The sequence below is a fragment of the Nelusetta ayraudi genome, unplaced genomic scaffold, assembly GCF_046127955.1.
Source record: "Nelusetta ayraudi isolate G7.1 ecotype Tasmania unplaced genomic scaffold, CSIRO-AGI_Nayr_v1 ptg000016l, whole genome shotgun sequence".
NCBI lineage: Eukaryota > Metazoa > Chordata > Actinopteri > Tetraodontiformes > Monacanthidae > Nelusetta > Nelusetta ayraudi.
Window position 1 is genome coordinate 2,419,501 of NW_027466066.1, and position 26,775 is coordinate 2,446,275.

At 46.5% G+C, this 26,775-nt stretch overlaps 1 protein-coding gene across 2 annotated transcripts; it reads left to right on the forward strand.

Moving 5' to 3' along the window:
- The first annotated feature begins 1,128 nt into the window (after positions 1-1,128).
- On the forward strand, positions 1,129-26,055 carry sec14l1 (SEC14-like lipid binding 1). 2 transcript variants are annotated; one of them, XM_076023839.1, is made up of 17 exons: positions 1,129-1,209; positions 1,301-1,424; positions 13,636-13,719; positions 14,047-14,128; positions 16,912-17,061; positions 17,674-17,805; positions 18,733-18,861; positions 18,948-19,158; positions 20,042-20,151; positions 21,008-21,197; positions 21,985-22,144; positions 22,244-22,415; positions 23,682-23,816; positions 23,920-24,054; positions 24,913-25,164; positions 25,249-25,427; positions 25,648-26,055. In XM_076023839.1, exons 4-17 carry the CDS (start codon positions 14,066-14,068, stop codon positions 25,751-25,753), a joined length of 2,124 nt encoding a protein of 707 aa, XP_075879954.1. In that variant the 5' UTR covers positions 1,129-1,209; positions 1,301-1,424; positions 13,636-13,719; positions 14,047-14,065; the 3' UTR covers positions 25,754-26,055. The 2 variants fall into 2 exon arrangements, with proteins under 2 accessions (XP_075879954.1, XP_075879956.1); XM_076023841.1 differs by having other exon boundaries at positions 1,133-1,205.
- Positions 26,056-26,775: the final 720 nt, after the last annotated feature.

The window sequence follows — 26,775 nt, forward strand, 5'->3', positions numbered from 1 at the left end:
AAACAAATTGGTAATGGAAACCCCTAAACTTTGAAAAACCTCTCAAATATGGCTAAAAGGTTTTTACTCCCTCGTGAGGTGGTTTTTCAGACGTATCGACGTATCTCGCAAAAGTGTCATGGACGGAGGAGGAGACGGACGTTTTTTTACGAGGAATCAAAGAGAAAAATATGACAATCATTCTTGACAGCAAACGACATCGAAATGCAGATTTATACAAGAAATCTTGGTACCTCCATCCTCATCAAAGTGGGGTCTCGCGGGACGAGATTTTACGAGAATTACGACTTTTGCGCTTAGCACCATTCAATGGAAACGCCTGCAAATCGCAATTCTACTTTGTCTAATTTTTTTTAGAAATATCACTTTTATTTCGCGAAAAACTGTCACGGAAACGCAGCTTATGTATGTATGTGTGGTGTGGGTGTCTGTCGCCGCAAAGCTAACTGCCCAGGAAGATAAATGCCTCACTCATAATGACTCAGCTGCCCTGCTCGGCGTGCGCGTGCACACTGTACGCAGATTCAGCCTTTCTGCATAATAATGGGCATGTGAAAAAAATGACACTTGCGCGGACTTAATGGAGTGCTCCCCGTTATTGCCGGCGAGAGCCGCGGAGCGGAAGACACATTAGTCAATTTGCGAGAGCTTTTATCATAAATTGCGACGCGGCAGGTCAGCGGTGTGTGTGTGTCCTGCACAGAATTGACAAATTAGGCCGCGCCGAGGCCGTTTAGCGACCGTCTTGCACCGACCCTGATTGCGCGGAAACGACTGCAGGGAAATCTAAACTCGGTCTCGAGCGGCAGTTTTGCACTTCTCTGCTCCGCCGTCTCCGTCTTTTTTATTTTTATATTTTTTTTTGGGGGGGGGGGGGGCTTTTTCCGCATTCTAATCACCCAGGAGTGAAAACAAAAACAGTCAACAAGTTCGACATCTGTTCCGAGCCAACTCTTGTTTGGTTTTTTTTCTTTCGTACAAACTTCCTCTGTGAAAACGCTTACTTAAAATTGCATTCTTTCTCATTATGCAGACTAATTGGCTGGTTTGCTGAGTCTTTGCTTGTTCTCAACTCATCTGTGCTTCTTTTTTTTTTCTTCTTCCATTTTCCGACGTCAATTAAAAAAGCCACTCGAGGCTGAAGCCGAACTCCACTTCAGCTCCGGCAGCAGCGGACACTAATGTTTCTAACAGCACTACACAAAGTCAGTGAGTAAAATGGAAACTTTTTTTTTTTTTTTTAGCTCCCTTTGCTTGTATTTATTTATTTATTTACCTATCTACTTATCTTTGCCTCCAGGATGTGATGCAGGGAGCTAACAGATTGCTCACCACTTAGAAGGTTGTGCTGCTGCCTGATAAGACCAGCGTGTCCCCCCCCCAGTGAAATCAGCCTCGCTCTCACGGAACCAGAGGCAACGCAGGTGAGCGCGAGGAGGCAGGCAGGCCAACGGAACCGATATCAAATCACTGAGGTCCATGTTGAGTTCTCGGCTTTCGCGCCCCGGGTGATGAATCAATTTACTAAACGGGCGGTGGGTGCCGAAAAATTTGTTTCGGCACCCACATCTTTGCAGAAATTGCTGCGAGATTTCAGAGTTAACTTCCTCCAAAGCGCTCGAGGCGCGAAGGTTAAAGGGGCAGTAAGCGATTTTCATCATGGCCAAATATGAGGAAATAAAAACATGGTATGTGAAGCTCCGGCGGCGTTGTTTCATCTCGCGCAGAGTCTCACATCACATGTGCTCTCGGTCTGTTGATTTCGAGGATAGAAAATGATAGCATTTTCTATCCTCTTGTTTGCTAAGCCGCCATGGCCATGCCCACATGTGAATGTCTCCACCCTTATAAATAGAAAAAAAAAGCTTTTTTTCAAAATAAAGTGGCAAAGCGGACTGAAGCATGAGCACATTACGATGTCGCACTAACTCGTATCTTTACGTCGTGGCCTCATGTTTTCAAGATTGCGCTAAAAGAAGCTTTCAAGCTGTCTAACCACCGAAAGAAATTATCCATAATTTCAGCTAACATTGTTAGCATGTCCACCTTGTTCACTCCCACTTTTGCGGCACCATATACTTATATCGTCACTCAACACTTTGCTAGCTTCCTCACTGGGTGTTCATTGCTTAACTTGTGAGGCGATTGAGGTGGGCGGTGCCATGGAGGTGAGAGTTGTGTAGAGTGTATTGTGTTTTATTTTTTAATTCATTTTAAGGCTTTGGCATATTGTTCAGCAGCCAACACTTTCGTTCTGCCATAAATCCCACTGCACGTTTATCTTTGTGCTATCAAAGAGGAGGCAAGATAACCAAGCAGGTTGTGTAAACAGCGCATGAACAAAGTACATGAAGTGCATTTGTTTTCCAAATAGTATTATCTTAACTGAGACTTCAAAGAAGGTTGACGTTAGACTCTGGAGAAACGTGCGTGTGCCTTATCAACGAAACCAAAATGAAAAGTACAAACTGGTGGTGCAGCCAATCAGTTATTGCAGGTCCGAAGGTCCAGACTGGCGTTTTGAGAAACACTTCATTTATTCCGGTTATAAAGAGCCAGATGATTAGAATTGATATTGCATTCTTATCTAAATAGAGGGGTAATAAAACGATTATCTCTTGCTGGATGCAACGTTTTGCTTTGGATTAAAAAAAAGTGGTGCCATAGGGTGATTATATTACCTTCAACACAAGACACGAAAGCTAAATTGCCTTTTAAATCCCTTGTGAGGTCCCATATTAAGGTAAATTGACTTCCACAGTGTTTTTGGTCAATAATGCGCGCCTGTAGCCTGTGAGGGAACAGTCCATCTTTTCCAGTCCTCTTTGGAGAGGGTTTGTCCTTCAACAGACCACTCAGCTGTCGACCAGCTGTTTGTGATGTCACAAGGGGGACAGGTGACAGTGTCCGCAGCAGGGTGGTTCTTCTGCCCCCTGAAATCATCTCATAGCCCTCTTGTTTTTTCCTCCATCAGTTTTATCTGTGTTAAATGCTACAACTTTTGCAGGAGGCTTTAAACAGAGGGCTAAATGTGCTATTTTCGGTTTTTGCAGATACATATTTGTGCAAGGCTGCTCCACTGAGTCTTTTGTTGTTTTAGTTGTTTTAGTTGTTGAGCTTCTCTTTGGGATTGACCTGGATGGTTGGGATCAGGAATGAGGACATCAGTGGAGAAGATGTTTTAGATGTTCTGGAGATGAAGCCAGAGACTGAGATGTTTGGATGTGTCCAGAGGAGGGACAGTGAATATCTGGGGAGGAGGATATATGCGATGCATGGATGCTGAGGTTGGAAGATGGCAGGCAGGAGGCCTGGAGGAAGAGCAGCGAGGAAGATTTATGGATGGAGTGAAGTGTTTTGGTGCAAGAGAAGAGGATGTAGAGGACAGGGTCAGATGGAGGCAGATGATTGGCTGCGGACTCCACTCAAAGGAGCAACTCAAGGGCAGCAAAGCAGTGGAAGGAGCCTCCTGTTGGATGGGTCTGGACCTGCAGGCAGAGTCTGATTTACGCAGGACGTTTTACCATCTTACAGGGAGCGATGAGGTCAGACCTCCACGTACACATTTACCTCATACAGGAGGTGCAACCGGGCTGCATCAGTCACGGATATCTTCGGCCGTCAGCCTCGGTCGCAGCGACAAAGGCCATTCAATTACGGAGCTCGTCGAGTTCAGCGCGTGGCGCGACTGAGCACAAAAGTAAATCAATCCGCCACAGCTGGGAGAAAGTGGCCGGGAAGACGCCGTCTGGCGGAGAGGCGGGCGAGCCAAGGGCCCCTGGATGTATTAAAAGGAAAGGATACCAGACTGGCAATGGCGGCGAGGTGATTTTCCCCCCCAGTGGCCACTAGAGGTAATGCAGCCAAAAACCCAATAGGCCCAAAAGGCGTTTTCCCATAGAATTAGAAGAATTAGAATAGACTTTATTGTCATTGTGACACGCACAACGAAATTAATAGACCGCAATACAAAAGTAAACGCCTGTGAAATAGCCGACAGGACGCAGCCGTCTTGAAACGTGGTTCATAATGAATATTTCTATTGTAGATTTTAAGATCATTGAGAGATCTCTCTAAAAAAGATCTTTCTAAAAAAAATAATAAAGGCCAGAAAATCCCCCAAAAAAGAATTTAATTCCAGCGTGATATGATGTCAAGTCACGTCTCTTGGCTCGTTCTGATTGCCCGATGCGTCCCGGTGCGTCGCATGAGTTTACAGAAGCACGATCGGAAGTGACACTACTGCGCAAGTAACAAGAGAGCCATGTCAAAATGGTGGACTTTTTCGGTTGTATCCGGCAGGGGTGAGCAACTCCATTGAAACGTATGGGCCGCCATGTTGGACTCTGCAGGGGGGGTTTGGAGGTCTTCGGCAGCTGGGAAGCAAGGCCGTTTCAGAGGCCGTTCCGGAAGTCCGACAGAGAGAGAGAGAGACGGAGGAGACGGTGAGAAGGAGGAAAAAGGAAGCGGCGGGCGCACATCAGAGGCCGCCGCCGCCGCCGCTGCCGCTGGTTGCAAGAGGGCCTGCAAAGCGCCAAGTGGGCGGGAGATGACGGGCGCCTTTCATCAGGGTTTTCTCCGCGCGACGGCCTGAGTGATCTCCACAAAGCCGCCGCGCCGACGACACGCAGGGAAGGAAAAAAAAAAAGAAGGCCCCGATTGGAAATGAGCGAAAAACATGTTTTCTCGGACGGGCGACGTTCGGAGCTTGATGGGATCTTTTTTCTTTCTTTCCTCCTTCCTTTTCTCCGTGAGAGGGGGATGGCGGAGGGGGAGATCAAAGGCAACCCGCGGTTTTTACAGTCAGCTGGCTGCATGTTCTCATGAGTTATTTAGCGAACTATGGATTGATGCGGCACGACTGCGGTGCCGACGAGGAGGAGGAGGAGGAGGAGGAGGAGGAAGAGGAGCTTGGGTGTGGTGGGGCGGGAGTTGGGGGTTGGGGGGTGTTCTGGGTGCCGTCGGTAATCAAGTCCAGAGGGATGCGGAGCTGAGAAAAGCTGATAAGAGAGGTTTTAAAGTGTGTTTTTTCCTGGAGCAGCGTGGTCATTTTTCATGTCCAGCCGCACGCCGGAGCTGCTGATGATGAGGGAACAGTTTGTGTTTCGATCGGTGTTCACCATCAAAGTAAAGACAAGACTTGAAACTTTTCCCGGTTTGATCGGTCGGGCCAACGACCAGTGTGGAATTGTGGGATTTTGCGAAGGCAGCTCGTTGTCTTCACCCCCAAGTCATTGACTAATATTTGATTTTTAAGCGAGTCAGTTGAATCTGTACCCCAGCAACTTAATTGGCCACGTGAATCTAAATTGATTGATTGATTTTCTCAGACAAAGAAGAACAATATTTTTGCATTGGATGTGAGCATTTCCAACCAATCGAAATGCTCAGAGGGATTTGAAAACATCAAACCGCGTTTGCTCACTTGCAGCTCGGCCGACCTGATGCCTTTTCTCATTTGTTGTCGCGCCTCTTAAACAAAAAAATATCAATGCGAGCTGGCTCTGCACGGCGGCGCCGAGTTCCACCGCGGGCCTCTGCTGTGCACGTACCCATTTATCCCCCTGTGTATATTCAATACATATTGATATTTCTCTTGTCGGCGCTGCCTGTCATCTTTAGCACTTCATGTCCTCGCAGCAGCGAGCGGCTCCGAGCGAAGGGGAACGCACGTCCCATGGGGTAAAATATGAAGATGTTTATCTGGGATTACAGATGTTATTTCTCCCTAAATCGTCCGCGAAGCCCGGGCTCGCCGCAGGGCTAAGCGCCTCGTCCGATAAAGGACCGGCGGTCTGAATGTGCTCCTACGTCTCCCCGTTTGATTTTTGTGGATTACTCTTCGGCCCCTTGGTGTGATTGTTTGTCATCCTGCCGACTGAGACGACAGTTTGATTCGAGAATCCAGCCGGGAGGCTTTCGCCTCGGCTTGAGCTGCGTTTGGTTTGATTTTGAATTACACGCGACCGACTTTGCCTGCCTGCGTTAATGATTTAAAATATGCAAGGTAGCGCTTGCTAGCCGCTTGACACGACGACTTTGCGTGTGTGATGATTCCTAATTAAACCATTTATTTCAGAATATTTATTTCTCTTTTTTTCCCCCCGGGAAGCATCGTTTTTTCCTCAACATAACGAGAAGCAGGAGTGCCTTTGTGTGTCTGTGTGTGTGTGCGTGGGGAGATTGTGACAGTTGGCAGTGCTAGCAAAGTGGGTGAATAAATCAGACGCTCCTGTCACGTCTCCCCGCCGTGACTCTTTCTCCATAAGCTGCCTTAATTGATCGCATTTGAGCTGGTTAAGGCCTCCCCCTGCACTGACGGGCGCAGCTGTCGTCTGGTGTTACGCCGCTCGCTAATTATGTGTTGGCGCAATCACGTGACCTCACTTTGCCTCCTGCCTTCAGGCTGTTGGAAGATATTAGCCTGCGATATCCCTTTGTATCTGAATAAAGTTTGATACCGATTCTTTCACTTGACCTCAGGCGCAAAACTGCATCTGCACATGTGAACCTGTTCCTGTACCTGTCCATCCTGCAATTATTTCATTTCTGAAAGTCTCAAGAACGTCTGTGACACAGAGGTGAGTTTGCTTCTTTGTGTTATTTGACTTTGCTCCTGTGTAACTGAACAAGACACCATAATCGTCTTGGTCGAAGGGATGGACTTGACCACATCACTAGTTGTGTTTCAATTACAGTTTTTCGCAAAGTAAAAGCAAAAAAAGTTCTACAATTTCGACAAAGTGCAATTGCGATTTGTAGGCGTTTCCATTGAATGGTGTGACGCGCATGAGCCGTGATTCTTGTAAAATCTCGTCTCGCGGGACGTAATTCTCGTAAAAAATCTCAACCAGCGAGATATAACGAGAATTACGTTTGCATGTTTGTTTACGTTTGTTTTACGGTCAAGAATGGTTCCTCTTTGATTACTTGTAAAAAATATTCCGTCTCCTTCTCCATCCAAACACAACTCGCCATTTTCACTTGAAGTGAACTGGTCACGTGACCTCCGTACGTCACGTCCGGTGACGCGTAAATCCGAAGAAAGTGTTTCCATGACACTTTTGTGACATACCTCGATATTAATACGTCTGAAAAACCATCTCAAGAGAGTGTCAAAGCGTTTTAGCAATATTTGAGAGGTTTTTCGAAAGTTTCCATTTCCCGTTTTTATTGCGATATTTAGGTTTTGCGCAATTCTAGCGGTAATGGAAAAGTAGCTACTGGTGTAGACACACTCATCAGCCACTTTATTCAGTACTTGCAATTAAAAGGTGTACCTAATGAAGTGGTCAGTGTGTGTGTATACATTAAAGTAATGTATACAGGTGGCGGCTGAAGTTAATCAAGCTTCTTCCAGGATTCTCATAGAAAACAACGTTCAGTCAACGTCTTCAAAAAGGTCTCGAGTAAACCGTGAATCGTGCTCATGGAAACTCGCACATCGGTAATTCAGCGTTACAGAGAAAACATCCAGGTTGCCGCAATAATTATTAACACCACCGGGTGGTTCGCAACCTCTCAAGTTTATTGCAGCGGTGGAACTGATTAAGCATCTGGTCATTGACACCTGCGGCATGTCAGGGCAGTCATTCCCAGCGCCGCAGGTTTGAAATCTTTATGAAAACGACCGAATAGAAGGAGGTGACCGCAGCCTGCATAATAACACAACCCGAGTCCCCTTTAAATTTTCTCCACTGCATTCATCTCTGCAGAGCTAACCTGGACTCTGTGCACTGCAGCGCCGGCCTCATTTGAATATGAAAGGGCGCTGCGAGCGTACGTCATGATGATTGATTGTGAGCAGATCCCGGAGAGATTTTGTGGTGTTTTTTTTTTTTTTTTCCTTTTTTTTTTTTTGCCATCGCTGCTTTGCAATTTGTCTTAATACCAGATGATCAACACGTTATTGATTTGCCGTCCCTCGCTCCTGCACCTGCGGGGCCCACGAGCATAACAGGTGTTTGATCACTCGCCGATTTATTCATCTGCGGCTGAGAGAAAAACAGCGGCGACCCGCATCCGCGTCGCCGCTTCGGCCTCTACTGGGGGACAAACGCTGCGGCTGCTGGCGGTGCAAAGCCCCGCTAAGTCCTGCAAACAACACTGTTTCCGCCGTCTCCCGGCTGTGTGCGTGTGTGTGTGTGCGCGCGCGAGCGTGTGCCCGCGCTCGGCCTGAACGCCGGTCACCTCATTTCACTGTGCTTCTCTCCGTTTCCAGCACTCCAGCCGCTCTTTAATCCACTGCTGGAGAGTATTTCTCCCAGATGTAATTATTTCGCCCTCCGCTCCGAGGCACTAATGTGATTTCCCTGCCTCGCAGAGGCTTTAAGGGGGCTAATTTCGGCTCCCCCCCCCCGCTGTGCTTGATGTTTCTTTGAAAGTGTTTGCTCTAAAAGTGTCGTCGTCTTCGTCTTCCGTGGCCGACGTGAAAGCATGAATCGCACACCTCGTTCCTGCACTTTGTTTTAACGACCCCCCGCCCCCTCCTCCCAGCCCCCAGGCCCTCCAGAAACTGCTGTGATCCGGTGATTAGCTTTTAAATGCGCGCTGCACTGACATGGTCATTATGGAAGTGGGCTAATGTTTGAGGGGTTGAGCCCGGACACTTGACGAGGTTCTGATGGTACAAAAAAAGTGAAGGTTACAAAACAGAAATGACACTCATGAGCAGAATAAATTAAGGTAGAATAATGGAATCCTTTGCTTGAGCAAACAGGCTATTTATTAATCTTAATGGAGGCAATGTGACCTTCTTCCTGCTGCAGTGCTTATCTGTTTTAAGAGGATGCGCTGTATCTGCACATTCATCTGTTGACTGATGTGAATCTGCAAACCCCGACTTTCTCCCCCATGCGTGCTCTCTGCTGCTGTAGTTTTCAAACCACAGCCGTTGCTTTGCGTACGTGCAGGGATGGTGTCGGGGGAGGGGAGCGGAGAAACAAATCATTCTCAAGGCTCCATATTGCATCCGTTTGCAGAGCTTTAGCTTGCGGAGTAGCGCTGCACGATTAATTATCCAAACGACTATGTTACAGGAAGCGCCACCTTTAGCCCTCTGTTTACAGTATCCTGCAAAAATGCCCGATTTTAGCTTGCTGCCAGTCAAAAAGGTGCTGGAAGAGGGCGGAACAGGGTCAAATCACCAACCTGTGAGGGGTATCGGTGAAGCACTCTGTGACATTAGGAGGGGCTGATGTGCATGACCATGCCGTGTCATGCTCGCACCCTCTGAAAAGCCCAGCCAGGAGAAAGGTCCTCGTTTTGGGGGGGGGGGGGGGGAGTTCTGGTGACGCAGATCTCCTGGATTTTTTTGCACACTGTGGCTCTTTTACATCTACAACATTTACATTGCAATTAAATAGTCCTAGTTTTTCAAACCACTGCCGTTGCATAAATAGATAAATAAATTAGCGCACGAATAAATAGCCCCGAGGTTCAGAGAGCTGATGTAGGCCATGCATTATTAACACGAGCGCAGTTTTGAATTGGCATGGACGTCCAAACACAGAACGCAATTGCTCACACTTACGTTCAAGTGCTCTGTTTTCACCTTTACTCTTTGACAAGCCTCATCGCCCAAGACTATTAAGAGGGCTGGGAAAAACAGATTGCCCTCCTCGACGTCCCGGCCTGGAGTGTGTGATTCTCTCGTTTTAATGCCATGCAGTGTGCAAACTCGAGGGTCTTTCATTCTGTCCCGGGTGTGCGAATGTGTGTGCGTGTGTGTTTGTCGGTCTCAGCCAATTCACGGCCGCAGAGAGGTTACATGTCCCCGCCGGCACTATAAAACTGGGATGATGAGATTCTTCATATCTCATTTGGAGAAATCACCCTCAGTTAATGCCACTAAAGAAAATACCTTACATTTGCACAGGAGTCTTTCCTTCAGTGTCCAAAGGATATTTTTTTTTTTATTTTTCATTATACATCCAACCATAGTTAAAGGACTGAGGACCTCAAGTGGACATTTCATACACAGCAACCCTTACCAGCGCCACTTTGGAAGATGTCAGAGAGGAAACAAGTATTGATGATTTTATTGACTTCTGTATGTTTTCCCAAAATCTATTTCTCCAGTCAATTCCTTGTACAATAACCCTCGCAACATTTCCCTCTGCATAATAATATAAGATTGAATGCGGCAATGTGAGACTTTTCCATGAGAATGTGATGGATGTATGGATTAAAGTAATGTTTTCCCATCACTTGATGAAACATCAACTTTTTCACCAGCCAAACTCACCGAAAGCTGCTCACAAGCAGCTCTCAGTCCCACTGCAATTCTCATCACCACTTTAAATTCCATATGTCATGGTAAACTACCGCTGACTGCTCAACATCTTTCATCTTTCAAAGCATCACAACGGAATTTGTGCAATTTGCCGTCACAAAAGTCACAAACATTGAATGCCGCTGATGGCGGATGCTGGAAATGATCCTCACTACCCCGTGTGTGAGTGTGCAAGTGTGTCTGCAACAGCTGCACACGTCCTGGAATGCCCCCTTAACAAGGCAAGAATGCAGTTTCTTCAGCGCAAGTGTGTGTGTGGGGGGGGTTCAACTTATTTAGTCGGAGGTGACTAATTTAATTAAAACCCGGGATGAAAATGAAATGAGCGGCGCTAACCTGCAGCCTCTGAGGACGTTCCTTTAGAATTTCATCAGTCCCCTTCTGATTTCAATTAAAATGCCTTGATTTCGTGCCTTAGAGTGGCTTCAGGGTTAGTTATGTTATGTGGCTTCTAATAGTGGCAATGTGAATATTCACATTTCGCCGCATGTCGTGCTGATTTGATTCGCTGAGGTTTGAGTCACTTGCGTGTGAATAAGGAGCTGTATCACTGCATAATCCCATTGAGATGTAACGCCCGAGGTCTCATTTCAGTGGTGCCTGAAGTGTTTTAAGTCTGGGTTGTGTTCAAGAGGCAACCGTGCCCAGCTGTGACTGGCTAGACTCGTAATTTGACATACTTTTGAGCACAATATGTATTTAAAAAAAAGTTGATCAGCCAACTTGGGGTGAGATGACTTCAGCATCTGCATCATCCTCGTCAAGTCACAATAATTAGTACCACTGAAGAGTGTTCTTTTTTTTCTCTTTTGGGCAACGAATGAGCTGCTGTTTCTGTGGCATCCTATTGACTTGGCAATGGGACGCGGCAGGATCTGAATTTCAAAGTGCAAATGATTTGAATGTCATAATAGAGGCGAGGGGCCTTTGATCATGATCGGTGTATCAAGTAAGATGGCGCCACAATTTTTATGCGGCATGTGAAAATTTCATGTACGCCACTATATTCAAGGATAGGAATTTTGAGGGACAGATTCAAGGAACTGCTGTCTTTTTTTGGGGTTTTTGATTATACAAACATGTGCTGTTACGTTGTTCATGAAAGGAGAGATGGTTGTGCTGGATTTAGCAAAAATATCCATCTGTTTACATAAAAATGTAAACAGATGAACCTAAACAGTATCACAGCCAACAAACAAGACAAGATAAAAAACAAAACAATGCGTAATCATTAATTAGTTCAATCAAATTAATGCTGGCAGGTCTGCCTAGAAAGGAGCCACTTTTTGGTTTCAATGCAAAAACGACTGTAGCTAGGGATATATATACATATATTTTTTTAAAGATGGTCAGAAGCCTATTCCAATCTGTGATGGCTTTCTAAAAGGAGGCATCAATCCCTTGTGCAAGTAGGACTGTGTCATCTGCGTACATTATGATCTCAACCTCATCAGATAATTGGGGGAGATCATTAATGTACCCACAAAAGAGAGGTGAACCCTTGGCACGTCTGTGTCGCAGAAATGAAAGTTGGAGATTAGTCTTTTTATTTTTAGATTTTATCTTTTTTTTTGCCTACTGAGACAGGAAGGCTAATAAGCTCATTTCAAATCATCAAAGATTAGGCTAAAAAATACAACAAACAGAAAACTGCAACCTCATAGGGCAGCTGGATCCATCTTGCCAAAAAATTAATCAACTTCCAAATGGTTGAAAGCAGGGAGCAACTTGGGTGAGCCATCCTTTAAAACCCACGAAAGAAGCCAGGGGGAAGCAACACGAGGAGAAACGTGCTGCTGAAAAGATGCACATGGTCGCCATGGTAACAGCGGCTTTATCAGAACTCGGTGACATTTTCACACGAGAGGAACACTGAAAGGCACCAAAGGCTGGATTTTGCTTAGCTCCAAGACGGCTTTGGCAGGACTCTAGCTGAACATTGCACAGTGCACTGCAGCTTGACCAGTGACATGCATCACTGGTCAAGCTGTGACATGCATCAAACATTGCCTCTTGCACCAGCAAGGAGGAAGGAAGAGTCCAGTGTCACCCTTGTCCCATTGCTCCATATACACAGTTTTTTTTTGTCCTTTGTGGCACTCTGAAAGATGCTCCATTATTGCATTACGTTGTCATTCAGAAACAGCAGAATTGATCAATTTGGCGCAACTTAAATAATATGTCACTCCCTGCAAGTTAAATCCTTGGTTGGATATGTGATGTAAAATTAATTGATTGTGCTAAAGGCAAACAAACGTGGAGCAGTCTCTGCGGGCATTACGGACCAGCGCAACTCACAGTAGCATCACTTTGAGTGAGGGGAAAAAAAACCTCATCTGAACTCTCGGGATATCCCTCGCTGGGTAAGTACCTTTCGCTGCCAGAACCAGATGCTTTGAATACTGTCCAAGCTGCTGAGAGATGCTGTCCCAGGAGTCACAGTGTGAGGCCGGCTGAATCCCCCTAGAAATTAATTAGTCACAGACAAAAGTCGGCAAAGTTAAAAAAAAAAAATCTGTAAACCAAGAAAAGGGTTGAACTACGGGGGAATTTGTGACAGTTGGTTCACAGCGCACCTTGTTGAAATATTTGAAGCAGACTGTCAAAACAAGGCATGTTATGCTAAGAGAGCTTAGTATGACCATTAGTTGCGGCTACGATAGATAGATAGATAGATAAATGGATAGATGGACTTTTTATTGTCATTGTGACCTGCACAACAACATTAAAAGTGCCAAAACAACAAACAATAAAAACTGTTATAATAAACACATAAAAACATAAGCAACACCAACTACTGTCTGAAGTTGCACAAAGGGAAAAAAAAAAAAAAAAAAAAAGATAATAAAATCATATTTCTATTTTATTATTTTGTTTTATTATTATTTTTTAAACTCCCACTACCACCCACGAAAAGGGTTGAACTACGGGGTCAAAGTACACTTTCAGGGGTTACAGTTGGTTCACAGCGCACCATGTAGCATGAACTTCAGTTGTGGCTACTGTACTGCCTAAAGTTGCGCAACGGGCAAAAAACTGATTATAAAATTTTATTTTTATTTCATTATTTATTATTTCCCCCCGCTCCCACTACCTAACAAATAGACAAACATTCAGATTTTTAAATGACATGTTTTAATTTATACGACCAACGGATTTTGTGAACGGGGCCTTTCACAATAAAACGTATCCTGCTCACTTCCTGTTTGGCCGGTAGAGAAGGCGGAGTTAGCATTCTTTTCCCCCTGGATGGACGAGGTTCGCTGTAGTTTTCACTTTGACTTCGATACCTGCCTGTGTGTGAACTTAAACCTGGACTGTTATGTGCAATCTCCTCTCAGCTGACGACATGGATAGCACAGGGAGTTGTTGCTGACAGCTAGCCTGCCCGACGCATCAAAACAAACTCGTCGTCTGCGATTTACGTAAGTTGCCCTCGTCGTCTTCTGACAGCGTTGGCTGTGTTCTGATCCGTTCGGACTTCGGCTTCAGTTTTATTACATGTTTGTACACACCGAGTAGCCTTGCACTTAAACACCCACGTATAACAAGTTTAAAACGAGTTTTTTGTTTGTTTGTTTGTTTGTTTGTTTTTTTATTTAAAAAGTGTCGTGTCAGGAGTTGTGTCCCTCCTCCTGGTTGTCCAGTCAGCTGACGTTGTGGGTCACACAGAGCGACGCATTGTTGTTTGTGCTTCGTTTACAACTGCATGGACATTGCTGATAGACGTTCATGTCTGTTGTTTCCTACAGGAGCTGCTGATTGTCAACCATGGTGCAGGAATACCAGTCCCCAGTGCGGGTCTACAAGCACCCCTTTGAGTTAATCATGGCGGTGAGTCTGTCTGTCTTGTCTCTCTCTCTCTCTCTCTCTCTCTCTCTCTCTCTCTCTCTCTCTCTCTCTCTCTCTCTCTCTCTCTCTGTGTGTTTTGTTTGAGAAGTGATGACCTCAAGTATTTGGCCGGATCTTACATAACCAATCTGGCGACAGTCTCTCTCTCTCTCTCTCTCTCTCTCTCTCTCTCTCTCTGTCTGTGTGAGCAGTCAGCCACTGGAGCTTGACCCTTGCACTCTTCTTTTTCTCCTTGCAGCAGTTGCTGCTTGAACTTAAAAAGTACATGTTCAAAAACTGTAAAGTTTACAGAATTCACCGTGAGATGAATTAAAAGGTAGTTTGCTAAAAAACAAACAAAAAAAAACCTTGCCATCGTCTTCCTCCCACACCGTCCTCGCGTTTCATTCCGACTGAACTCTGCAGATTCCGTTACCATATTTGCAGTGTTTCAGCCTTGTTGCTCCGCCGCCATCCCGAGGCCATGCGCTCTGCAGAAACATGAACATGGATTTTCTTGACTTTTTACACGAGCCAATTCTCCCGTGTGAACTATAGCATGCATTCAGCGTCGGAAAAATAGATTATTGAAGACTCGTGTGTCTGGTCTCAGTGAACTCCCCAGAAAGGAGAACATCTTCTCTTTTTCTTCGTCGACTTGCTCGACGTGTGAGAGTGGGTGTGTGCGCTGGAACGCCGTACCCTGAGCCAGATGTTCAGCCGAATGCTTGGATCAGGCTTAGCGGGGGAAGGTAAAACTTAAGTTTTGGCTCATTTATGGAGTGGGGGAATAGAAGTTCAGGACAAAAGTAACACTCTGAAAGTGTGTGGAACACGGAACCTTTGGCTAACCTTGAGCTACCAGCTGCGCCCTTGCTTTCCTTCGTTTGGCTTCAGTTCTCCCGAGATCTTAGCGCCACATCCTGGAGCAATGCGCTCAAGTGCCGTCAGTGATCTCATTTTGTTCAGCCCGAGATTAAGTTGCCTCTCCCTCGAGTGGGTGAGCATCTCCTGATTATACATCGCTCTGTTCTTCATGCACCCCTCCCCTCAAGTGTTTTCCATTCATGTAAGAACGATGAGTGCTTGTGAAGCCGAAGTAGGACAAAAGTTGTTTTAAAAAAAAAAAAAAAAAGGGGGGCGGGGTCTTCACTCACTTCCCCAAGTCTGCGCCTTGTTCCTCGTTCTCGCGGTTACACATTAATCCAAAGGCTTGTGCAACGTCCCCGGGGAGGTGATTCCCGTGACGCTGCGGCGGCTCTGCAGCTCCTTCACCTCACAGACCCGAGTCGACAGCGGCACCGGGCTCCCGTCTCGCTGGTTTCTTTTCTGCGCTTGTTATTGGAAGAGGAGAAAAATGGGCCTTTTGTGAAAACGTAAATCACAAGCCACTGCGAAAAGATCTGGGCCAGGGCTGCATAAAGGAGAGAGAAGAAGAAGAAGAAGAGAGAGTCTAGCACCTCCTCTGTATGCGTTTATCCCCAGGCGCCCTCATTAGTCGCCTGCGTACCCAGCTGAGCCCTCCGCTGATGCTCTTCAAGATCTTCCTCGGGCTAGAAGTCTTCCTCTGTGTCCAGCACATTGATATAACCTCCCCCAAAACACGTCCATACAGCTCTTTAGAATAGATTTGGCCCTCAATTACATGTAAGTGTTGAGCCGGTGCTGCCTTAAAGGGGACAGATCGGACAAAAATTAACAATACCAACATTTTCTGGGAAGAATCAGTGAACTAGCTGAGAAATGAGAAACGCTTCATTGTATTGTATATGTAAAATGTATTTTACTGTTTCACGTTTCAAAACGTGCGAGCTAGATTCCACAGTTCTACGTTTCAACCCTCTGGGATGTCACAGACAGTGGTGGCATCATCCCCAGACACATTTTGGTCCTGTTTGAAACAAGTGGTGGAAGGCATAACAAAGCATCGCCTTTAGCAGGAAGCTGAAAATTGAAGTGTTTTAAGGGGCTGACTGGAAACGGAAGGTTCTTTTTAACAAGCACCACATGTTACAAGGCTAAAAACATCATAAATAGTTGAGCGATGCAGAGGTCAGCATTGTGAGGGCGTGGTGCCACTTCAAACAAAAAAAGTGAATTATCAAATCACACCACGACAAAGTCCAGTTTCTAATGAGTAACATAACGTCACGTGAAGTTGAAAACTTATTTTTAGCATTTATGGATGTGACGCACTTTTAAACTTTTTTCCCTTTTCGTAAATGGTCTTAGCGTTGAGCAGCTGCGAGCGTTCCACCGTTAATAAAAACAATTTGCTCCTCTATTAAAAACAAGAATTAACAAAAAAAACAACAACACACAGATAACTGGTTACATAATTTGAGGTCCTGCTCGTCATACATCCTGGAACATCCACTTGGCAACTCTATCAGTATCGACAGGTGTTTCCCTGCAGTCGACAACTTGGACAGATGGTCTTCCTGCGTTCTCCTCGGGAGGGAAACATTTGCTTCTCGCCACAAATAAAATATTTTTCGTTTCAAGATTTTCATATCGTCACCTGCCAAACGCACCCGAACACAGCTGATAATTAGATACTCTCAATTACTTTTTTTTTTTTTTTTTTGATTGGTTCTCCTCATGATTGTTTCCTCATATATTGCCCATAACGAAGAATTCAATTAACCTTGCCGCAATTTAATTTGCAAATTGTAATTTTCATGTAATGAGCTCAGTCGTCAACACGGTCCGTCCAGTCGTGCAAAACCAAGAGCCTCCGATCGAAATGGCTTCTTCTTTGACCTTTGACCTGTCTCCCCTCTCAGGCCTATATGAGGCGGTTCCCCAAGTGCCCCCTGATCCCTGTCTTCGTGGACAGTGAGGTCATCAGCGAGATCCAGAACGAGGACGGGTCCGTATCGGTGACGGAGAGGCGCTGTACGATCGACATCGACGCCCCCAGGCTTCTCAAACGGGTACGTTTGAGTCCTTCAATGTATTTATTGTCTCATGTATTGTCTCATGTATTTGTCTTTGGAAGGTGGGGGGTATGAAAAGCTCTCGCAAACTGCGACAAGGCCTTCCATCTGTTAACTTCAAACGGACCGCTCAGATTTAGTTTTTGTGCTATTTTAGCCATGTAGCTATGCCATGATGAGGATACCTGTCGCAGCAAGGTGGCGCCATTAGCTGCCCACTTCAACCCTGTGACCTGCCACTATTTCTTGACAGTCAAGTGTCCATCAACCTTCTCTTTGGTGGACACTGTGTTGCTCTCTGTAACATAAAGGCGCTTCTGCAGCATCTATGCTGAGACCCACAGCTGCTTTTGACTCGCGCTCTCTGTTCGTGGGCGTCAGTGTAAACACCTGAGGTTTCAGAGCTGAAATCAGACTGAGCTGCAGCTCCGGTCCAAGGTCGGCGAAGCAAAGGTGAAGAAGAATTACATTCCGCCGGGACAAGATGTTTCTTTTTCCCTGAAAACCAAATCAAGACACGTCTCCACGCGGCCTCGCTAAGGAATGCTAACACCGCTTTGTTCCACTTGGAATTTAATTCACTTTTTTTTTTTTTGCATTTGGCCCCAGATTGCTGGAGTGGACTACCTCTACTTCATCCAGAAGAACACTCTCAACCGCAGGGAGCGGACGCTTCGCATCGAGGTCCACAACGAGACCTTCTCCAGCAGAGTGATCGTGCGCGAGTGCTGCAACTACTCGGTGAGCCTCCAGGGACGCCACCTCCGTCAAGACGTTTGCGTTGTTGTTGTTGTTGTTTTTTCTCCGCCGCCCGTCGCGGTTTATTGTCTCCGAAAGGCAGCGGCGGACAATAACGGCTCGTCCTCGGCGGCGCCACCCGTGGCTCTTCTATTCATCTGCTCCCCGCATCAATTATTAAGTGATGCTCTCACAGTGTTGCCACGTGGAATACGCGGCCAGCGCTAACAGGCCGGCGCTTTCAAAGTCAGTGTTGCTGGCCTTGCTGCAGCAATACCTGCTCTTATGAAAAGAGACCAACAGCGACTTGACTTTCACGTCAGCTGGTGGGCTGATTCCATCTGATTACTTCGGTGTTCGCATCGCCAGAATGAAAATGATCCGAGTCAGAGCAGTTATGTAATATCTGCTGGGAAAATCAGTTTGATTCAGTTGAACGCAAAAAAGTTCTAAGGTTGCCTGTATCAAGGCAGCCTAAAGACTTCAAAAGATTTTTTTTATTTTTTTTAATTATTGTTAATGAGACAAAATAAACAAAGTTCCTGTGCAAGGGCCACACATTCACTAAGAGGACAGAACAGTGCATGTGCAGAGAGGAGCATGTAGGTTAATGTGGGTGAATGAACTAAAAAGAAAGTGCACCTGGAGACCAATGAGGGATTCTTGATGCAGTCCATCATAAACGCATGGGGAAGTAGAAAAACGTTTTTTCACCTCTATAGGTGCACAGTGCAGAGGGAAATTAAAAAGGATGAAGGCTATGAAATATATCATCTGATATTGTCAGTCCCATTTATATGTGCAAAAAAACAATACTGGCTTTGCACTCGATGAACTCAAAAGTAATTGCAATATTCTAATTTTGCACAGGCCAACAATTTTATCTGCATAATTCCAGTTTGAGCCGCACTCATCTCGCTGCATCTGCAGGTTCATCCAGAAAATGAGGACTGGACCTGCTTTGAACAGACAGCCAGCCTGGACATGAAGTCCTTCTTTGGCTTCGAGAGCACTGCTGAGAAGATCGCCATGAAACAATACGCCAGCAGCATTAAGAAGGTGTCCTGAGTCGTACGTCACGTCGGTTCCTCTTGTCCAGCGTTCGGCTCTGATCTTTAAACCCCCCCCCCCCCCCTTTCCTGCAGGGCAAAGAAATTATTGAGTACTACCTCAGAGAGCTGGAGGAGGAAGGAGTAACATACATACCTCGCTGGACTCCCCCTGTCGTCCCTGGCAACGGGAGACCTCAGCTGCTGCTTCCGCCTCCTTCCTCCGCCAGAGCGATCCCAGCGAAGGGCGCTAAGAACGGAGCGGACGGCAAGGACCCGGCAGAGCTGGCTGTCGGCACTCCAGACGGTCTGTGTCTGCTCCTCTTTGTCACTGTCCTGCTCTGATTTCTCGGAGAAAAGCTTGTTAGCGCCCACCCCCCCGCCCCCCGAGACAATTTAAAGCCTTTAAACCAGGGGTGGGCAAACTACGGCCCGGGGGTCAAATGTGGCCCGTTAAGCTTTTTAATTTGGCCCGCCGAACTTCAAGAAATTATATTGGTAGTAAGTGAGTCATAAAATAGCTGTATTTCATTCTTTTTTTTTTCAGTGTTTTAATGTAAATTACACAATTAAATTCAATTTAATTTTTAATTTAATTTAATTTCAATAAAGAGCTAAAAACCGTGGGACGGATATTTTGTTGGAACACTTTTCTTCATTTTCAATTCACATTAAACACGTTTTCTACATATGCCATGATATATTTTTTTTCCCTCCAGTGGGGTGGCTCACCAAAACACTCCATCCATTATAACCCATTGTGGCCCACTAGGGATGTTAGCAATTAATCGATTAAGAATTTAATCGATTAAATTAAATTAGTCGCTTCAAATTGAACAATTTTTTACAGAGGTTTTTATTTGTTAAATGCCCTGGTGTGTATCTGTATACCTAGAACAAGTTACTTTTAAACAACTAATTATCGTGTGTGTGTGTGTGTGTGTGTGTGTGTGTGTGTGTGTGTGTGTGTGTGTGTGAGTGTGTGTGAGTGTGTGTGAGTGTGTGTGAGTGTGTGTGAGTGTGTGTGTGTGTGTGTGTGTGTGTGTGTGTGTGTGTGTGAGTGTGTGTGAGTGTGAGTGTGAGTGTGAGTGTGAGTGTGTGTGTTTAGCACTTGATGTCTAAGGTGAATTTCCCCCACGGGGACGCTCTCAACAAGCTGCCCTTGTTCTTTGCTTACTTTTGCGCCGCAGACAAGCTGGACGCCGACTACATCAGACGTTACCTTGGTGATCTGACACCTCTGCAGGAGAGCTGCCTCATTCGCCTGCGCCTGTGGCTCCAGGAGAACCACAAGGGCAAGGTCAGCGGCGACTTGTGCCATTTTTTTTTATTTATTTTTTTGTCAAATGCACATTCACCTATTAGATGGGCCTCGCTCCAATAGACACGCGGGGATGAAGTGTCGCCGTTGCCGCGTTTGATGACCTCTCGCTGTGCGTCCTTAAAATAACGAGAATCGAGGAGGAAGTAATGAACTCGTATCTGTCTGAGATCACGGAGAAGCGAGGCTATTTTGGGAGCTGACTGAGGCATTGCCAGCTAAAGAAGGGAACAAGATACAGGAGCTGCCAAGCCTGATATAACCGATAAACAGCGCACCAGTCGCAGGGGAAGAACAATCTCAAATCTTATCAGGAAACATAGATATTTATTTGTGCTTCAGCATGCCTGCAAATTATTATTTTTTCCATTGGTAAGAAGAAAAAAAAAAAAACCCTATGCCAGCACTGGATATGTGCCAAGGGGCCAGTTATCTCGGTGAAACATCCAGGGGAGCCGAGCTGTTTTAGTTTTGTTACCATTTTGTTTTGTTGCGATATCATCTGAGTTGTCAATGGGATTTCTTCATTTTTAAAGCCCTCTCTGAAACAGTGATGGCTTTATGTATATTCATTAGGGCTGTCAGTCGATTAAAATTTTTAGTCGCAATTAATCACATGAGCGTCCTGAGTTAACTCGCGATTAATCGCAAATGAATTCCCCATTTTTTTTTTTACCCTGCTCTATATGTAACTAAACATGTTACATGTTGCGTTATTAAAGCGTTAACTTCGGCAGCCCTAATATATATTAATATTATTTCTAATATCGTGGACCTGCACTCGGGTCTGCTGAGGTTTCTGACCCCGGCTATTTCTTTCGTCGCCGCTGCGCAGATTCCGAAGGATCAGCACGTGCTGCGCTTCCTGCGGGCCCGAGATTTCAACCTGGACAAATCCAGGGAGTTCCTGTGCCAGTCGCTCACCTGGAGGAAGCAGCACCAGGTGGACTTCCTGCTGGACACGTGGGAGCGGCCGCAGCTGCTGCAGGACTACTACGCCGGAGGGTGGCACCACCACGACAAAGGTAGAACGTGCAAGGCATGATGATGACACGCAGCAAATTTGACGTGTGGCTTTTTGCAATGACTCTGAAGTAGCTACCGGACTTTAAAGAAGGAATCTTTAATTCAAGCTGAGCAGCCTAATATGCCATATTGAAAGCATCTTAAAAGTCCAGTGTGTTAAATTTGGCTTAATTTATGATTTTGATATTGGTAAAAACTGAACATACTGCCCATAAATACATGAATTAAAGTGTATACTCGCAGTAGAATACAAGTCATTTGGTTTTCCTACCATTGAATGGTTCTCATACATACAAATAGGGTCTTGCTCCTGGTTAGCTGCCGTCCTGCCACACCATTTTTTAAGGCATCCCAGCACAGCAGCCACTCTCAGACCGATACCTTAAATATCAGGCTTCCAAAATTTTACCCACTGGACTTTTAAGAGGATGAAGAATGTTTCCCGATTTGCAGACATTTGACAGTTGCGACTTGAAAATTGTGATCTTTCAAAAAATTTTAACGGCTAACTTTGACTCGCCGTCGCTGAGCACGCTCACCATCGGCGACCGGGAGCAGATTTTAGACGGCGGCGGGAGCCCTGTTGTCTCCCGCGTTTAAGTCAACACAGTTTTTAAAACCACTGGTTAATTATTGACGGAGAGCTCGCGGCGCCATCTGCCGCGGCGGCGCCTGCGTCGGGGAGAGTGACTCATCGGCTTAAACTGCTCGGCCGATCCTCCGGGCGAGCCAGCGGTCCCCTGAAGGAGCCGCCGGCTGAAGCGTTTTGCCTGTGCTGTCGTGCAGACGGCCGTCCCCTCTACGTCCTGCGCCTGGGCCAGATGGACACCAAGGGCCTGGTGCGAGCGCTGGGGGAGGAGGGGCTGCTGAGGCAGGTGCTGTCCATCAACGAGGAGGGACTGAGGCGCTGCGAAGAGAACACCCGGGTCTTCGGCCGACCCATCAGGTGGACAAACGGCCCCCCCCATCCTTCACCACATATATTCCTGTTGTTGTTTCTTCTCATCCTCCTTTAACCGCAGCCTCTCGTGTCTCCGTGCGTCAGCTGCTGGACCTGCCTGGTGGACCTGGAGGGTCTCAACATGCGTCACCTGTGGAGGCCCGGAGTCAAGGCCCTGCTGAGGATCATCGAGGTGGTGGAGGCCAACTACCCCGAGACTCTGGGTCGCCTGCTCATCCTCAGGGCCCCCAGGGTCTTCCCGGTGCTCTGGACCCTGGTGAGACGCCCGCTTTTTGTATTTGACACCCTATAGTTTCTATTACCTTCTATGAAACATGTAGTGTCTGGGCACTCATGCAGCAGAATTTATTACACGCCTTTTCAAGACGTTTCAAGGGAATAATTTTCTGTTTGATGGAATGAGTCAGGGTTGAGGTTAACATTTAGTGTCGCCAACACTGCTGTTTTTTTGTTCTTGTTTTTTTGCAACACAGATCAGCAAAGACCTTCCCCTAATTGCTTTTGATTGGTCACTATTCTTTGACACCTTAATGATAACTCAATGCCTGATCCAATCAAAATCAAGTAGGCAGTACTTTTCACGTCTATGCTGCAGTAGAAAATGATGCTTACCAGCTGGTACAACATTTTGCTTGTTTGTTCGTTTAAACCAAAAATGGAAAAAACTGCTGTTGGAATCAGTTATGCAATCTGATGAAATCTCCTCCATATTTTATGTTAATGTTTATGTGAAAGCATTCATCAAAAGGGGGATTTAGTCAGACGACGCCTGTCAAATTCCAGTCAGATTTTTGCTGGCGCTGCAGCCTCAGGCTTCTGGGACCTGCGGGGGATCAACTTTAGACGCGTGTCACAGCGTCGCGCTGACCTCCCGGCCGGCGGGTCAACCAGCCGGCAGCGAAAACGTCTTTTCCATCGAGAAAAGACTTAAGTGCCGTTCCTTGTCCCACTTTCTGTTTTGCCCGTCACAACTCGCGAGGGCCGCGATCGTTTCCCGTCCTGCAAAATCCATCTGAAAACGCTCGATTCTGGGCTCGCGCTTGGCGAGAGCGACGTGTGAGATCGAGCTGCCATGCGAGCTCGTCGCCCGCGTTGAGCCAGCTGTTTCTAGCCTGGTGCGTCTGTGTCTGCAGTTTTGTTTTTTTGCTTTTTTTCACGAGACGCAGAGCATGATAAATAACAAGAAGGAAGGAGATAATTACAACCCCGCAACGTGCCGTTCCTCTTGAGCTACGTTTGTTTACAGCCGCATTAATATGCCAAGGTACAGTTGGTGGGAGATTAATAGCGCGCCTTATGTTAATAAAGATGCATAATGATGTTTGAGCAGCAATGTATGGAAATAAATTTCAATCAGGCCGCGCTGTACCGTCATCCTGCGAGTGGAAGTGATATTTGGCGACCGAGGGGGAGGAAAAGCGCCGCAAAACGTTTTGTCGCGGGAGTGATGAGTCATCGCGGGGGGGCAGAGGTTGACGCCGGTGCTTCGTCTCACTTTGTCGACCTGCTTCGGTGGCTCCAGGTCAGCCCTCTGATCGACGAGAACACCCGTAAAAAGTTCCTGGTTTACGCTGGGAACGACTACCAGGGCGCCGGAGGACTGGTGGACTACATCGAGAGAGACATCATCCCGGATTTCCTGGGAGGGGACTGCATGGTGAGCCGTCGCTTCTTGGCATGAGATACACCTGTATCTGAGCAACAGTAATGATGGGTATTCCTCCCCCCCCCCCCCCCCCCCCCCCCCCATCCTGCTTCAGTGTGACATCCCGGAAGGAGGCCTAGTCCCGAAATCGATGTACCGGACAGCGGAGGAGCTGGAGAGCGAGGAAAACCGTCTGCTGACCGACTCCATCTACAAGAGTGCCAGTATTTTTAAAGGGGCTCCTTATGAGGTATAGTCACGTCCTTGGACATCCCGTTCACAAATGACTCCCCCCCCCCCCCCCTAGAATCCTATGGAGCAGCCGGGCAGGAGCAACAAAACTCAAAACAAACCGCAAAAAATAGTCCTTCATGTTTAATTAACCCAGTGTTGACAGCCTGCTGCAAAAACACACTATTTTTAGCCCCTCGCTGACAGCGATGCCTTGCTAGCCGTTTCGCATGAAGGGATTACAAATAGCAGGCCTTTAACCTGCCCTTTGTGACATCATGGGGCAGGCGATCGCAAGTTTTCGCACACGTTTCATGAAAAACTGAAGAAGTAGAAGAATTAAAGGGTGGACAAATAGTTTCGTTTATTTCAGTCATAGCCGATATACACTTCAAAATAGCAGAAGAAGAAAAAAACAAATTCGCAATTTGACTGAAAAAGGCAGAAACAAAGCTTATTAATGCCCGCCTACTATTCATCTTAAGCTGCGCAAAGAATGGTATCAAGTGCAAAGATTTTTTTGAACGTAACAAAGGAAGTACATTGCTTAAGTTTGAGATCAGCGCCATTCCACAGCTGAAGCCCTTTAAAAGAAATACATCTTCTTTTAACTTCTTTTTTTGCTTTTGGTAACACAAATTTGCTTCCATCTCTCAACTCATATACATACAGACGTAATATAGCATAATATGGGACCTTTCTGTCGCCATTTTCCTCTATTTTTTGATAAATGTGGTCAATCAATTCTGTGCGCCTACTCCGAGAATTACGATACCCTGGTTAAGGGTGCCCCCAGCTGGAAGAAAAGCGCATTGCAGCCTCCCCGATAATCAAGGCCCTGCGGCGGCTTCTCCCATCTGGCCGCATCCTCCTGCAGATGCTGATCGAGATCACGGAGGCCTGCTCCGTCATCACCTGGGACTTTGACGTGTCCAAGGGCGACGTGATTTTCAACATCTACCACTCCAAGAGGGCGCCGCAGCCCACCAAGAGGGACACCCTGGGCGGCCACGCCCTGGCGTCCCTCGGCGCCGCCAACGCCCAGCTGATCGACAGGAACTGGGTGCTGGGGAAGGACTACAGCATGGTGGAGAGAGCGCTCACCTGCAAGGAAGGAGAGAGTGTGCAGGTCTGGGATGAGACGGGGGGGGTGCGGTTGAAATGTTAGTTTTTATTTTGTGTCGCTCAACCGGTCGATCCTCCGCTCCAACAGGGCTCCCACGTAACGCGCTGGCCGGGCTTCTACATCCTCCAGTGGCGCTTCCACAACTCGCCGGCGTGCTCCGCCTCCAGCCTGCCCCGCGTGGACGATGTGCTGGCTTCGCTGCAGGTCTCCTCCCACAAGTGCAAGATTATGTACTACACGGAGGTGCTGGCTTCCCATGACTTCAGGTCAGTTTATTTATTCCTCTGAGCGTTTCTCTCCCCTCCTCCTGGATTCGTCGTCTTCCTCTCCCACATCGTGTGGGCTCCGTCAAACACCAACGTACTGATATTTCTGCAGAAATCTTCTTCTCGCTGTTTGCGGATGTTGTTTTTTTCTTATTACATCTTCATTTTAAAACTCATTTTCTGTATTATTATTATTTTTATTTTTATTTTTTTAATCCAGGGGCTCTATGACCAGTCTGGAGTCCAGCCACAGCGGTTTCTCTCAGCTCAGTGCCGCCACGACTGCCTCCAGCCAGTCGCAGGCCAGCTCCACCGTCTCAAGGTAGCGTCTGCCCGGCGGTTAAAACAAAAAATCTGCTGCCGGCGCGCTCCAACAGTGCCTTAAGCCTCTGAAAAGTACTGTGTTGTTGACACACACACACACACACACACACACACACACACACACACACACACACTCGTGAGTAAGATGATGAAGTTGAACCAAGTGTCTGTAAATGTTTTGGGGGTTTTTTTGTACTGTAACAGCTTGTCAGTTTCACAGTTTATTGTACCCATTTCTCTCATAACGACTGATTGCTGTGTTAAAGCTGAAAGGATTAAAGGAATAAATAACAGTGATATCAGATTTTGCAAATGTGAGTGTTTCCTCCTAAGTGCTAAAACTGCTTCAGCGCAGCAAAGATTCAGTTTCGTGCGACGTCCACAAGATGTCAGTGTGGTGTCTGACTGGAAACCCGGCTCGCACACTTGCGGCCACTGTGCTTTTATGTCTTCACCCGCGGACTTAGTTGCGTACAGTAAGAAATGGAGAATGAAGAATTCATCACAGGTGTTGTTTTTATGCAGTTTTGCAACGCATTTTTAGAACAAATGCAGCGGAGGTGTGTGAATATTAAAGGTGGGTTATTTATCACTTTAACAGCCGTCGTTGAGGTGTAGTGGGTAAAATATGAAAACCGCTCTAAAATATGCAGCGTGCGCTCCAGACTTTTGTGCAATATTGTCTTTTGGGCCTGTTTCCCGGAGCTGCTGAGTTTTCCGAGGCAGCTCATTTGAATGCAATATAGCGCAGCCCCCTTGTGATCTGGCACATGGCCAGGCAGGCAGACATCTGATTTACATAAAACTTTAATTTCCATAGACTTATCAGATGCTCCCAGCTTAATCTTAATTGAATTTTCACTGTGATTATTATTGTTTTTAAAAAAAAATAATTTCTGGATTCGCAAACTTGTGTCATGTTTGCAGCTCACCCCGACACAAGCAGCGGACGGCTGCACTGAGTTTCGGCAAGTGTCTCTGAAATGGCAGGTGCCTGGCTTCCTGCTGGTGTGTCAGGGTTGTT

What these genes read in the sequence shown, in the direction of transcription:
- sec14l1 (XM_076023839.1), top strand. Translation starts at nt 14,066, where the DNA reads ATGGTGCAGGAATACCAGTCCCCAGTGCGGGTCTACAAGCACCCCTTT. An exon ending in AGGAGAACCACAAGGGCAAG is followed by an intron (nt 20,152 to 21,007) that starts GTCAGCGGCGAC and finishes GCCGCTGCGCAG; the next exon opens with ATTCCGAAGGATCAGCACGT. An exon ending in TCCCGGTGCTCTGGACCCTG is followed by an intron (nt 22,416 to 23,681) that starts GTGAGACGCCCG and finishes CGGTGGCTCCAG; the next exon opens with GTCAGCCCTCTGATCGACGA.